The sequence below is a fragment of the Rhinolophus sinicus genome, chromosome 5 (genome assembly GCF_057876585.1).
Source record: "Rhinolophus sinicus isolate RSI-liver-muscle chromosome 5, RSI-T2T, whole genome shotgun sequence".
Classification (NCBI taxonomy): Eukaryota; Metazoa; Chordata; class Mammalia; order Chiroptera; family Rhinolophidae; genus Rhinolophus; species Rhinolophus sinicus.
The window spans coordinates 89,286,367-89,302,010 of NC_142505.1; the positions used below are offsets into that span (position 1 = coordinate 89,286,367).

At 41.9% G+C, this 15,644-nt stretch overlaps 1 protein-coding gene across 4 annotated transcripts in view; it reads left to right on the forward strand.

Moving 5' to 3' along the window:
- The first annotated feature begins 295 nt into the window (after positions 1–295).
- The window catches only part of ARHGEF37 (Rho guanine nucleotide exchange factor 37), a 36,165-nt gene continuing 20,816 nt past the window's right edge, over positions 296–15,644 (forward strand). For 2 of the 4 annotated variants that reach the window (XM_074313743.2, XM_074313747.2), the window contains exons 1-3: positions 296–568; positions 10,205–10,395; positions 11,601–11,724. In XM_074313743.2, coding sequence (XP_074169844.2) covers positions 10,216–10,395; positions 11,601–11,724 — 304 coding nt within the window. In that variant the 5' untranslated portion in view covers positions 296–568; positions 10,205–10,215. Of the gene's footprint in view, positions 569–709; positions 787–10,204; positions 10,396–11,600; positions 11,725–15,644 lie in introns of all 4 variants that reach the window. The other 2 variants (XM_074313745.2, XM_074313744.2) reach the window with 2 other exon arrangements.

Genomic DNA, 15,644 nt, shown 5'->3' on the forward strand with positions numbered 1-15,644 from the left:
GATTGCGCAGAGGGCGCCCAGGAAAGCTGGGACAAGAACCCAGAGGTACGGGGTAGCCCACACGCAGAATTAAATCAATGTCCAGCCCTAAAGTTTATTGATTTGGGCCGGAGCACAGATATCCAATGATCAGACGTCAACACCCCCCCCACACCCCCGGGGGCTTAAGTGCTGGCCCCTGTTTTCTGGGTGAGGAGCCCAAACCAGAAAGCTGCTTAACGAGAAGCCACGGGTGGGTGTGTCCCTGGGTGTGGCGCTAACACCCACTTGGCAATTTCACGCCGCTGGCTGCGGGCCAGCTCAGGGCCTTGCTGTTACTGCGCTGCTGCGAGTGGAAAACAACCTGGCTCCAGATAGACAATTAACAAAGGCTGGAAACCTCGCAAACCCTTCTTGACGCACGCACACAGCGTGGGCAGAGCCGCGCCCACCCACGCCCTCCGTGGGGACCGCTGAGCAGAGGCCCGGCGTGGTGCGGGTCCCGGGAGCCCGGCGCCTCTCCTGCCCTGGCTGGGCAGTCGCGGGGCGGCCGAGCTCTGAGCTAGAGCACGCGCACCTAGCAAGAGCGGTGAGTCCGCCTAGCAGGACACAGGGCGGGGGAGGGGCGCGGGGAAAACAGCTGCTGTCAGGTCCGAAAAGACGAGTGGGGGAGTGCGGGAGCGATGACGCCAGGTCCCATGCTGTTTGGTAGCCAGCTTTGTGTCTTGAGCCTTAGGGAATGAAAGCGACCTGATCCATGTGACCCAACGGAGTCGTTTTACAGGTGGCAAACTGCGGCCCAGGGAGGTAAGCTGGTCTAGTAAAAACTAGTTATTCCTTGTGTCTGTTTAAACCTGCCTACCTCACTATAGGACTTGGGGAGACTTCTAGTAAGAATCCGTATGTTAAAACAGTGGAATAATCGAACAATGCTAAAGAATCCTTGCCAAGGGAAGTCTAATTATAGACAGTCAAGGCCAGGGAGAAGAGAACGGAAATCTGTGGTCCATAAGGTGAGCTGCCTTGGCCAAGGGTCCTCAGAAAATTAGTGCCAAGGCTAAGAGTGGAAGCCAGAAGGTCAGGCTTTGCTACAGTGCTCCCTACCCAGTCAGCGCCTGCACCTTAGGGGTGATGGAAAAGCTGACAGCCCTCCCCCGGCACTGGTTCTTAACCTTGTTGGGCTCACTGACCCCTTAGAAATCTGGGTCCCCTCCCCACAGAGGGGTTCACACATAACAGTTTCAGGTTTGACACGAAGCATTCCTGCTATCCGGAATGACAGAAGTCTGGCACTCAGGCTGTGCCATTTCAGAGCACTTTATTTGCTCTTTTAAAAGGAAGAAGCTGGTGAAAGAGTGAGTCCAGACAGCGTCCTGGTGCCACCAGCTGTATGACCTTGGACACATAGCTTACTCTCTCCAAGGCCCAGTTTTCTTTGTACAATGGAGATAGGATTGCCTGCTTCATCCTTCAGGCTATTTTCAGACTTAAGAATATGTATCCTGGCACATAGTAAGTGCTCAGTAAAAGTGCTTGTAACCCAGTGACTCATAGCTGTGCCAGTTGGAAAGGGTGGTGACCTGGAAGAAACTGGGCGGTACCTGAAATAAAACAAAATTTAAAAAGTTATAAATCTGCAAATATAAAGTCAACCCTATAATGACTTACTTTGGTGATAGTAATCTAAATTAGAGTGCCCTTATTTAGAATAATACACTACATTCAATATTTGATCAACTGCTGAAAGTAGAAACTACCAGACATTCAAGAATCAAACAAAAAAACACAACAAAACAAAACTATCAGGCATTCTAACAAGGACTGTTTATTGGGCCTCATTTGCGTCTTTTGAGAGGAGCCAGCACCTGTATGGTTTGTTTTTAAATGAAAGGAAAGAGGAAGACGTACGTGGGAACCTGGGCAACACCCAGTCGTACCCAGTGATGAAGGCTCAGCTGAGTTTCTGCCAGGGTACAGGAGTTGCTGGCAGTTGGCTCACGTCCCTCTTGGATCAGCAGCTTACTGTGGTAAACAGTGCTTTGGTTGATTCTGCTCTAGATCAAATAAATGGCTTTTTATTTAACTGATGAAGGGGGATGTCTTTGGGTGCTGCAACTGAAGCAAAATGGCATTTGTTGACCTTGATTTTCCAAAGCCTATTGCTTGTTTATCGACAAGCTTAAGAATTTAAAAATCTATGGACCCCAAATTGTTGCGACAGGGTCTGGACAGATCTACTTATCTATAAAAAGGACTGCTCTTACAAAAGACTGTGTTTTCTCTTTTCTCTACCATTTTAGGCCTTGCAAATAGAGCCAAGGAAATATGGCTTAGGGCAAATAGCTGCTATTTAATTTGGGTTAAGACACATACTACCTGTCTGATGGGTTACATTCCTCTCCATGTATTTATAAAAGGAGAGTTTTTCCTTGGGGGGGGGGGGTGAGGATGGGGGGAGAGAGAGAGAGAGAGAATGAGAATGAATGAATGTGTATGTGTGTGTCTGGGATTTCGCTTGTCCTCTCTCTACCTTACTCCCAATCAGTCATTTTCAACCCAAAGAAATTCTTTTTTTCTGCAGCCCGGTGACTTTGGCAAGTCAAAGTCCCTTCCTGGATCTGTGGCCTGATTTTGTTTCACAGTAACTCTCAGAAAGTTTTTTCCAATTTGACTTTTAGGTTCCAAACTTTAGAAGCTTCATGGTACAACATAGCAAACGAGCTCACTCACTCAGGCATAAGCTCTTCCTTATTTGAAGGCAATCCGTTCACTCCTGCGTATGTTTCCCCTCCAGTTGCACCGCCGTAATTCCTTCAACCATTCTTACGTAGGAGAAGTTTAAGAGCAGAATTTCTCAAGAAATGATCTACAGACTGTTTGCATCAGAATCACGTAGGGGCAGGGCATCCCAGTTTCGGGTACTCCCTCTTGCAAGAGAGCTGTACTTTTGCTTTAATAAAAATCTTTGCCCCTCCAAAAAAAAAAAAAAAAAAAGACAAAGAAAAAAAGAATCACCTAGGGCTTGTTAAAAATGCACCATCTCTGACCTACTGAACCAGAATCTTTCAGAGTGGGGCTAAAATGTGCATGCCTTAATAAGTGCTCCTGGTTATTCTTATGTACCTTTGGTAGCTTATGTATGTGTTGGGGATTGGTAATGGGAGCTATTCATTCTTTATGAATTTCTGTATGGTTCGTCTAGTAATGTAATGAGCAAGAACCTCTTGTAATTTCAACAAACAAACAAACAAATGATCCATGATGTCCAACAAGGGTAGCAAATAAGTACTTGAAAAGATGCTCAAGATCATTAATCATTGGGGAAATACACCTTCAAACCACAATGAGGTATCGCTTCATACCTATTAGCATGGCTAAAATTAGAATACACCAAGTGTTGATGAGGTTGTAGAGGAACTAAAACTCTTACACACTGTTGGTGGGCATATAAAATGACTCAACCACTTTGAAGAAGTTTGACATTTTCTTTCTTTTTTTTTTTTTAACTTTTTATTTATTTAAGTGTGTTTTTCCAGGACCCATCAGCTCCAAATCAAGTAGTTGTCTCAATCTAGTTGTGGAGGGCGCTGCTCACACTGGCCCATGTGGGGATCGAACCAACAACCTTGTTGTTAAGAGCACCGCGCTCTAACCAACTGAGTTAATCGGTCATCCGTTGACATTTTCTGAAAAAGTTAAATATACACCTATCATGTGTTCCAGACATTTAATTCCTAGGTCCAACTTTATCGTAACAGAGAAATTTAGCCAGTGTACAGCTAAACAAACTGGTATATCCATATGATAAAATACTGCTCAACAATAAAAAGTAATGAATTATTGATGCATACTACAGCATGGAGGGATCTCAAAACAATTTTTATAGAAGAAACCAGACACAAAAAAAGAATACATGCTGTATAATTCCATTTATATAAAATTGAAGAGGAGTTGCTATCTATTACCTGACCTCAAACTTTTTGGTGGCTTCCTAGAGTTGTACATGATCGTGTTAATCTAACTGCACTTGTAATAGTGTCACTGGCTGTTTGATCATTATTCTGCCAGTGTTCATCCATGTCATTCACTCATTCATTCATTCATTCAACTAACTGAGCACCTACTATGTGTTAGATCTAGAGTAGACACTAGGTAATGTGTTGATGAATAAGAGAGACATGATTCTTGCTCTTGTGGAGCTTATACTCTTGAATGAACCAGTAAAACAAATAGAAGAAGAAAAATAACAATTGGGGGAAAGGAGTGGTGCTTTGGAAGGGGGATGGGAGTGGACCAGGGAAGTAAAGCAGTCAGTTTCATGTTGTGAATGACCACTCCGTTTGGGGCTGTGCATCGGAAAGTCAGGAGGCTGTTGTGCTGCTCCAGGAGAAAGGTGGAAGGGGTTTACACTCAGGTGGTCTTAGAAATGGAAAGCACTGAAAGAACTAATGGATATCCTTAATAAGACAGAGCAGATCCCAGAGGTTGACACTCATCCACGCTCTTTGGATTAGGTAGCTGTATCAGTTTTCAGTCCATGTTATTGTCCTACTGACTCCCACCACCTCCACATCTTAGTCCTTATTTGTAAGGATGTCACGAGAGATTAACGTCAACACATTGCTCGTTTAGTTACATTAGCCTACAGCACTCCCTTGATCTACTGATCTCGTTAACTTTAAGTAAGGGAATGAAGATAGTCTGGCATGTCCTGTTTTTTGTTGTTGTTAACCTATGCTGGCTCCATGTGATCTCTGTTTCCCTTTCCAAGGGCTGACCATCTGTTTTAATCAGGTGGCAGACACCCAACTCAGTGTGGCTTAAGTCAAAGTGTCAAAGCAGGGTGGGGAATGAAAATATATTAGCTCCTGAAAAAAAATCCAAAGAGAATCAGAGTCCGTCATGACTGGATTGAGTAATGCCATCAGGGCTCAGTCTCACGGTCTCTCCATCTCTCCGCTCCATTTCTTTGGTGTTAGCTGCATTCTCAGTCAGGCTCTGGTGTATAGTTCTGATTACCTGTTCTCGCCATTTGCTTGCGTGTGATCAGCCACGTGTCCTTAGACAACTTCTTCCTCCGATTCGTGGTAATGTTCCTGTTTCCAGTTTAAAAATAATAGTGACAAAAACAACAGCTACTAATTATTGAGAGCTTACAGTGCACCAGGCAGTGTCAGACATTTTACATGGATTATTTAATCTTCAGGAAGGGTATATAATTACCCCAGGAAAGCCAGAATCAGAATTTGATCGCAGAATCAGAATTTGAAATCAAGTTTTCTGGCTCCAGGATCTGGACTCCAAAACTTTACAGTACTTCCTGCAGTCACTCTTTAGGGCTAAGAAGAGGAAACAAAGCCATTAAATAGGGTACCTATTTCTTGCTTTTTCTGAACATGAATCTTAAAATATAGTTGGCGGTCATAGTAGGGGCAGAGCTTTGGAGGTTCTTCTTACCATTTTGTTCATCGCAGATTCTTCTGGATTTGAGAGTTCTAGAAGCTCTTTCATATAGGACCCTGTCCTCTGACTAGTGTATCTTTATAAACCAGGCTCATTAGCTAGGATCCCTCTGTGGCCACTCTTGTTTCTATAGGTGTTTCCTTTCTTTATTCTTCTACAGGGTCTTTTGCTGTCACCGTGCTTGAACTTCACCTTTCACAGCCTTCCCTAATCTCCACAGTCTCAGACCAGAGGTTTTACTCTTGACTGCCTTTTCCCCCCCTTAAATGTTCAAACTGACTCTCCTCTAAAACTTGAGGTGGGAGGATGATGGACGTTCAACTTTCCCTGCCATGACAGTTCTGAAAGAACCGTCTGAAAGAACTTGAAGATGATGCTTTCACTTCCCCCCACTGATCTGCTTGCTTCCATTTCTCCAGTTCTTCCGATTGGTCAGAAGTAGATTCATATTCTCATTTCCCCTTGTTACTTCTTCTGTCTTGAAAGGGATGGAATAATCGGGATGTCTGTAACATTTACTTAGATCTTCTGCTTTTAGAGGAATGAAACTTAGAGCAAATAACCAGATATTTGAAATGCCCTATCCTTTTTTCTTGATCATTGTATCCTCCAAATCCAGGAAAATGCTTGGCATTAAGTTGCTGCTCCAAATATTTGTTGAGTGAATATGTGAATGTCCAGATTCCCCTGTGCCAGTGTGGACAGAGGAGAAGAGAGGGAAGGCAATTAATTGTTTTATCCCAACCTAGAATCAGAAGCAATTGCTGCAGAATATTCAATAGGTAATTTTTTTTTTTTTTAGCACGGACTATATACTAGACTGATTTGAGTTCTTAATTGCCTGTCATGGGGCATCAAAGAGATCTCAGGACTGAGCATGGATTGGATTATAAGGAAAGCCAGGTATCCTGCAGTGTGTTCTCCAAGACAAGCCTCCTTATCACAGAAGACCAGGAAATGGAATACGGGCACCCAGCGTGCTCTTCCAGGCTTTTAAGCCGCATTTGCCCTGAGAGCGTTGCAAAGATAGTGGATCACGTATGCTATCTACTATGTTGTTTGTTTTTAACTTTTTATTTTGAAATCATTATAGATCAACATAAATTTGCAAGGATAGTACAGATAGGTTCTGTGTACCTTTCACTAGCTTCCTTCAATGGTTACAGCTTATTTAAATATAGCACAATATCGAAACCAGGGAATTAGCATTGGTATAATCTATGTGTATGATTGTTCTATGCCATTTTATTACATGTGTAGATTTGTGTAACCACCACCTCAATTGAGATAATAGATCTATTCATTCTATCACCACAAAGTTCCCCAGTGCTATTCCTTTATAGTGACATGCACCTGCCCTTCACCCTCATCCCTAACTAGGTGGCCACTGCTCTGTTCTCTGTCTCTGTAATTTTGTATGTTATATAAATGGGATCACACAGTATGGAACCTTAGATTGGTTTGTTTCAGGCACTGTGATACCTTCAAGAACCATCCACATTATTGCAGTGTATCAATAGTTAATTCCTTTTTAATTCTGAGTATTCAGTGATACTGGATGTACCCCAGCTTTGTTTCACTTTGTTTTTTTAACCATTCACATACTAAAGTCACCTACGAAAACAATGTTTTGGCTGTTGACAGTTTTTGGCTATTACAAATAGACCTTCTAGGAACATTCATGAACAGGTGTTTGTATGGACATAAGTTTTCAGGAATAGAAGGCTTGGGGTATGATTGCTGGTAAGTGTGTGTTTAGTTTTTAAAGAAACTGACAAACTGTTTTCTGGAGTGACTGTACCATTTTACATCCCCACCAGCAATGTATGAGAGATTCAGTTTCTCCGCATCCTTGCTAGCAGAGAAATAAAGCAGTAACAGCTTTATTTAATTCACATCTTATAGTTCACCCATTTAAAGTGTACAAATTAATGGTTTTTAGCATAGTCACTGACTTGTGCAACCATCATCACAACAAATTTAGAATATTTTCGTCATCCCCAAAAGAAACACTGCACCCAGTAGCTACCAGACTCTAAGCCTCTATCCCTTCAACCTAGAAACCACTACTATACTTTCTTTTTCTATAGATTTGCCTATTCTGGACATTTCATATAAGTGAAATCATAGGTGGCCCTTTCTGACTGATTGCTTTCACTTAGCATAATGATTTCAAGATTCATCCATGTTGTATCACATATCAGTATTTCCTTTTCATTGCCAAATAATATGTAATATTTTTTAAGAAAAAAAATGTATTTCATTCCATTACATGTGCTATACCCTAAGAGATAACAAAATGCTGCTACAGAGAGGTTTTTCCAGGGCTGCTTGGAGGTCTAGATTGCAATTAACCTGAGTACAAATTAGTGCTACTTTAACTATTTAGCAGCCCCCTATAAAGTATTACTTAGGCTTTTTGCTTGTTTAGCAACAAGTGGGAGTAGTGGGACCTGAGTAGCTCTCCTGAAATCCTATTGGGATCTTTCTAGAGAAGTTATGTACCGGGTGGTGAACGTCAGCAATTTAAGCCAGGGACAGGTCAGCAGACCCTAGGCAGCGTTCGGGAGCTGGAATAGAGCTGTGCAATAGACAGATGCATTCTGGGATCTTTCTGGGCTCTTTGCCTTTTGGACAACCTCGCTCTCCCCAAACACTCAGTTTACATATTGTCTGGTCCCTGAGTCAGTGCTTATGGCCCAGGACAGAAGCTTCTACTAATACATCCAAAAGGACCATTAACATATACAATTATGTAGTCATCATCAGTATTGGGGGGCACAGAGGAGGATACAAGATGAATCGGTGCTCATCTTGCCTCTGAGAGCTTAGTGTCTAGCAAGGAAGATGAGGCATAGCAATAAATAACCTGAGTGTAAGATTGAATGGGATGCAATGCACTATAAATGCTAGGAAATATTTTAACCATCCAGAAAAGAACAATAAAAAATACAGCAAATTCCCATGACCTTACCACCTAGCTTTATTTAATTCGAACGTGTTTTTTTTTGCCATATTTGCTTCAGTATCTTTTTAAGCAAATAAAACATCAGATGTTTAGCAATAAAAAGGAGGCAATGATTGATGCCTGCCAACAGCTTAACGTGAAATCTCCAGGGAATTATGCTGATTCAATAAAGTCAGTCCCCAAAGGCTCCATCCATACTGTATGGCTTATATATACATACGTATGATTTACATAATTCTTGAATGGACAAGATTACAGAAATGGAGAGCAGATTCCTGGTTATCCTGGTTGTGATATTGTGCTGTAGTTTTGCATGATGGAAAAATTGGTGAAAGCGCACATGGGACCTCTGTACTATTTTTACCATTGCATATGTCTATAATAATCTTAAAAGTAAAAGTAAACAAAAAATGCCTCAGATACTGTTAAGTCTCCTTTGATACCTCCCCAATTCCATTCCTCTACCACCTTTTCCAGAGGTCACTACTATCCTGAATTTATTGCTAATCACGTCCACAAAAGTTTTAATACCTGTGTTACCTATGTATGTATCCCGAAACAATATCTAGCACTGTTTTACATATTTTAAACTTAAAAAAATAGTATCATACCCTATGTACCCTTCTGAGACTTGGTTTTTGTTTTTTTTTGTTTTTTCCCCTTTACAATGTTTGTGAAGATATCGATGTTGATACATCAATATATAACTTATTAATTTTCACTGTTGTTCAGGATTCTGTTACATGGCTATGCCACAAGTTATTTACCCACTCTCCTTGGGGCATTTAGGTTGTTTCTATTTATTATCAAAAGTGCAATAGTGAACATTCTTATCTACATTCCTTGCGTATGTGTGGAGAAGTTTCATGAAGTCAGGACACATCTCGGACTAGAACTCCTTGGCCTAACAGTGGGTGCATTTTTAACTTTTCTAGGGCTTGCCAAATTACCCTTTAGAGTGTCTGCAACATTATCATGTCAGTATATGAGACTTCCCATTCTCCCACAATCTCATCAACACTTGTACTTTGAAAACTTAGAGATACAGAAGAAAAGGGCCTCTGGCTGGGAGGATCAGGAAAGGCCTTAGAGGAGATGAATGTTGGAGGATAGAGACTTGGGAGGGGGCAGAGCAGGTGCAAAAACACAGAGGCAGGAAGTGACCATGCAGGTATGGAGACAAGCCCGTGACTCTCTTATTACTGGAGTGTGTCTGGGAAGGGGAAGATGAAGGTTGGAGCTGGACCACGAAGCTGCAGGGGGCATCTCACAGTAGGGACTCCCAGAGTCACAAGCTTTCTTTCAGGAAGTTTAAACTGGAAGCATGTCCAGGATGAATGGGGTGCGTGGCAGCCGGGAGGAGAGGGGTTTGGATTTGGGAAGATGATCCTGGAGGCTGTGGCAATAGCTCAGGGGACAGGTAGTATGGTCTGACTAGGGTATTTGCGGGGGGAGGAGGGAGCCAACTGGGAGGGAGGAAAAGAGGGAGGGAGAGACTGACTCAACTGAACCAGATAAAGAAATCTGGGTCAAGAAGAAAAGCCAGGCAAGCACATTGTCTGAATCCTGGGAAATGAATTTAAAATGTCAACAATTTTCTGATCCGTGTTCTTTTAAGGTTCTTTTAAGGTTGTTCAGATACTGCCCACGAAGACTAATACACAGTTCATCTTGACACTGTATGCATTAAAGATGTTTTTAGGCCGCTTAATGAATAGTTGTCTTTGGATTAGAGACAGCATGTCCCACCCAGTAGAGCTTCTGGAAATGAGTCAGGGTGTTTGCCTTCCCCAGAACCTACTGACATGGCCAATCATGGGGCTGATGAGCCCAGGACAGAGAGTCCAGACGGAGAAAGTCGGGTCTCTGAGGACAGATGGACGCTCCATCAGAGGCTGGCTGTCAGGGAGCTGATCCACAGCGAGGTCTCGTACGTGAACACGCTCCAGCTCTGTGCCTTGGACATCAGGAGCCGCCTGCAGCAGGTACCCAGGTGGAGCCACACACAGCCCTCTTTCTAGGGGCCAGTGTGGTCCCAGGTTCCCAGACCTGACATCTGTTTTTGGGGCAGGCTTGATGGAGGGGAAGGTGTGGTGGAAGTGAAGTTGCCTGGATGTAAGCCCCGTACATCCATTTATTGGCCATATAACCTTCAGCAAGACCTTGGAGTCTTAGTGTATTCATCTGCTAAATGGGGAGAGGAATAGTCACCTCACAGAATTAAATGAGCTAATGGATAAAATAGCCCTTTATCAAGTTTAGAACAGATTGGATAAACTGACCTACATTCTAATTGTCTCATTTCAGGGCGGGGTTGACATGGAGAGTTACCACTATGATGGGTTTCTATTTTAGTGTTCATTTTTATACCTTTTTTCCCCTGATTTCAGAAGTTATACAGGCGCTCTCCATAAAATTTCAAGCACCCTCTAGCATGTAGGGTCCATAAGGAGAAAGACTATTTTATTCCATATACCCCAGTTCTTGACACATAAACAATGGACTTCAATTAGTGTTTCTTGAATGAATGAAATACTAAAGTAGATAATATGGAAGGTAAAAGTCCTCTCATATTTTACTCTCCAGAAATTAGGATTTTTCTCTGTAGGCATTAAACAAATATAGATTGTTACATATTTTAACAAAAAATAAGGACATACTCTGGATATTTTTCTATAGTTAGCTTTTCCCATTTGATCGTGCATCAAATATCTTTCTACATATCTTTCTACGCATCTATCTCCTATATGTAGAAAGATGCATGTAAAAAGTGCCCTGTTAAAAAACAGTGGTATAGCCTAGTCAAATAGGGACTGGAGTTCAGAATACACCTCAAGGTCATGGTGGTAGGGACCAACTATGTTAGAGCTGGAAAGAAGTCTAACTTCCCTCCCTTGTATGACAGATGGGGAAACTGAGAGAAGAAAAATGATAGTAGACCTAGGATTAAACCCCAGCTCAGCTTTCCTTCCATGCTGAGCGCCCCATTTCTTCCTCTCTCCTTGTAGAGGAAGGGAAATACCTAAATTGTAAAATTTCCAAGTGCTTGCAAACATCCCGCTGGGGCAGTCTTCCAAAGACTGATGGGCCCCTGCGGGTATAAGTGTTCTGGATTGTCCTCCAAAGCCTGCAAATCAAGTCCCTCTCCTGACCTCCCAGTTACCTGCCGTGACTTCTTTGTTCCTTCCAGCTGCCACAGGGAGATTTGGATGTCCTGTTCTCAAACATCGATGACATCATCAAGGTGAACAGCAAATTACTTCAGGACTTACAGGAGACAGACTCCAAGGAAGAGGAACAAGTCCAGCTAATTGGTGAGCAAAAGACGAGGCAGCCGTCGGCCTTAGGTCCCCATGGAGTTAGCTGCCCTCGGCATGTGGTTGTTGCCAAACTGTCTCCAGAGTTCCAGAGAAATGCAGCTCAGTGGGAGTCGGTGTTTGGGATCCCTGAAACATAGCATGCCAGCACTGGCAGGACCCTCAAATAATATCTAGTCCTACCCCATCGCTTTACAAGATGGAGAGTATGAGTACTTAACATGTGGTAGCCATTTTCATTCTCACAACACCATTACTTATTATTATTGTCCCCATCTTACTAAAGAAAAACCTGAGGTTCAGAGAGGTTAAGTAATTTTCGCAGGGTCACACAGCTTGACAAGGCAGAATCAGGATTTGAACCCAGTTCTTTCAGACTCTAGAGTCCTAGCTCTTGACCATCCTGCCCCCCTTTGTCTTCTTTCTGACTAATCCCAGCTAGAGGTAGAGTGCGCATTAGATGCGGGGAGTAGCTTCTTTGCTGCTGTGACTCTTTACAGTCTGTGACTGGAGACGGATAAGAGGAAAGGAAATAAGTCTTTACTGTGGTATCCTGGGCAGTCCTACCTCTTTTGACAGCTCTGCTCTCTGGGAGTTTGCTTTTGTCTGCCCTTCAGTTATTGACAAGCCCCTGCCCCTGGCTGTACTGGTATCCGACAAGTTTCTTTGGCATCAATCACATTTTTGTGGAAACACCCATGTTGAGGAGAATGTGGGAACTGCCCTAGGTTTCAAGGCTACGCCCAAGTTATCTGTTAGCAGAGATCATCTCGGCAGTTGGCTGATCTCCCTATCATGTTGATTCTTCCTACCGGCAGTTTTGGGTGACCTGTCCTGGTCACATTCCTCTTAGTTCTGGGGGCTTCTCCTGAGGGAGTTCTCTCTGAGGATTGGCTGGACCAGCACTGGGGAAGGGGTTTGGTCCTGGGCTGGTAATCTCGCTGTGGGAGTCTATGCTGAGAACTGGACCTCACTGGTTTAGGCACCATCCGATGTGTCCCAAGGGGGGCCTTGTCCAGGTCAGTAGTCCAGCCCACAGGGTCAGCAGGCAGTAGGGCCAGTTGGGCTTCTTGTGGCCCATAGCTACCCACCTGCCCTTTTGTGGTTAATACATTTCTCTTTACCCTCACCACTTCCTTCCAGATGGACAACCAAATACTCTTGCCTGAGTATTTGTAGCATCCTTGAACGGCTATTCCCGTTACCACTTTTGACCCCTGGTTTAGTCTCAACATAGTGTGGATCTAATAGACTTTATTTTTCAGAGCACTTTTAGGTTTCCAGAAAAAGTAGGTAGAAAGTACAGAGCGCTCGCATGGACTCCCTCCCCACCCCCAGAGTTTCCCATTGTTAACATCTTGCATTAGTGTGGTATATTCATTATAATCGATGAATGAATATGGGTATCTCTAGTATTCACTGGGTTCACTCTTTGTGTTGGGCAGTTATGTAGGTTTAGACTGTTGCATAAGGTCACGTATCCTCTGTTACAGCATTAGATATGCAGTTTCCCTGCTCTAAAAAGTCTCTGTGCTCTGCCTGTTCATTCCTACCCACCCCCCCCAACCTCTGGAGACCACTGATCTTTTTACTGTCTCCATAGTTCTGCCTTTTCCAGGATGTCATATTGCTGGAATCCTACAGTACGTAGCCTTTACAGTGACTTTTTTTTATCAGGCGATATGCATTTAAGGTTCCTCCATGTATTTTCCTGCCTTGAAATCTCATTTTTGTTGTTGTTGTTGTTGTTAAACAACAGAAATTCACTTCCTCACAATTGTGGAGTGTGGAAGTCCAAGAGCAAGATGTTGACAGGCTCGGTTTCTAATGCGGCCTCTCTCCTTGGCAGGTGAATGCTGCCTTTTCCTCCTGTGTCCTCACATGGTCTTTTCTCTGTCTCTCATTTCTTTTTTAAAATCACTGACTAATACTCCATTGTATGAATATAATACAGTGTATTTATCCAGTTACCAGCTTGGATGTTTCCAAGTTTTGGCAATTATGAATAAAGCTAGTATAACCTAGTAGGCAGGGTTTTTAAAAATCCTTTCTTAAACTTTATATATATATATAATAACTTATAAAATTCACCATTGTATCCATTTTTAAGTGTGCAATTCAGTGGCATTAAGTACATTCACATTGTGGTGCCACCATCACCACCATCCATCTCCCAAACTTTGTCATCATCCTAAACTGAAACTTTGTATCCGGTAAACAATGACCAGTCACTAATCTACTTCCTGTCTCTGTGAATCTGACTACTCTAGGGACCTCATATAAGTGGAATCCTACAGTATTTGTCCTTTTGTATCTGGTTTATTTCATTTAGCATAATGTCTTCAAGGTTCTTTTTACACTTTTTATCTTGAAATAATTTTAGATTTATAGAAAAGTTGCAAAAATAATATAGAGAGCTTCTATATACCCTTCATCCACCTTCCCTTAATTTTAACATCTTACGTATCCATAGTGCACTTGTTGAAAAAAGGAAATTAACACTCTTTAACTCTAAGACCTTATTGAAATGTTGCCAGTTACTCTTCTTCAGTCTGTGACAGTTCTTCAGTCTCTGTCTGTAGTGACCTTAACACTTCTGAAGAGTTCAAGTTTATAGACTATCCTTCCATTTGAGGTTTTCAATTATTAAAACTAAAATTACTTTATAAAAGTTTATATAAGAATGTATACTTTATAAATTTGTATTATAATAACTTTTATATTTTATATGATTTATAATATTAAAATTATTTTCATTATTAAATTAAGGTTACACATTTTTGGCAAGAACATCAAAGCCTATGTCATGTCCTCAGTGCATCATATCAGGAACACGTGATGTCACCATATCTTATTAGAATAATGTTAACTTGGATTCCATTGCTGACAGAAGGTGGTATCTTCTAGGTTTTCCGCTAAAAAGTTATTTCTCCCTTCGTAATGAATAAATAGCTTGTGAAGAGAAACGTTGATATTATGCAAATTTTCTGTTTCTTCTCAAACTTTCATCCATTAATTTTAGCATCCATCCATGGTTCTTGCCTACAATAATTGTTATCAGTATTCTATGGTAGTTTTCTATTTCCCTTATTCCTTCTACATTTATGAATTGTAAGTGTTCTAGAAGAAAGAACTGTCCTTTCTCTCCCATTCATTTCTTTGTTCAATTATTTATTTATATCAATACAGACTCATGGATTTTACTTGATTCTATGAGGCAGAAATCAGTACTACCATGATTGATTTTCTTGCTCAAATTGTACCAGCTTTGGCCATAGGGAGCTGCTTCAGGTTGGCACCCGTGTCCTTTTATTATGCCTCCTATAACTTCTGTGCACTTTCTTCCTTTCTGACACCACAAGATGTTCCAGGCTCATCTTGTAATTTCCCAGCCTCGTCCTTGGAATCAGCCATTTCTCCTAGGAATCCTGGTTCGTATCTTTGAAGAATGGTATTTAGACAACCAAGTTCTAGACTAGAGATGCGTTCATTTCTCCTGGGGTGTCATTGTTCCTAGGCCCTCTCAGCTAACAGCTGGGAAATACATGTTTCTATACTAATACATACATATACACATATCTATACTTCCTTATGTATCTATCCATCTATATTTATATATGTATATTTAAACCCATGAGTTCATGCTGAAACCTCCAATTCCACCAGCAAGATTCATTGGAACCTTCTCTTTTTTGTTATTTGTAACAGGGAGAAATGGCTGTCATTATCTACAATATATTTACTTACTTGCTCAAAGTTAGTAGACACCTAAGTAGTTTCAGAGTTATTAACCTGTAAAAATAGTTACATTAGTTTCTTCCTACACCCTTCAGTGTGGTTATGTTGAATAACATAAACATTTGTTACAGGTTTAGGTTCATTCCTATTGTTTGTATTCTATTTGGGGGTTCCCCCTC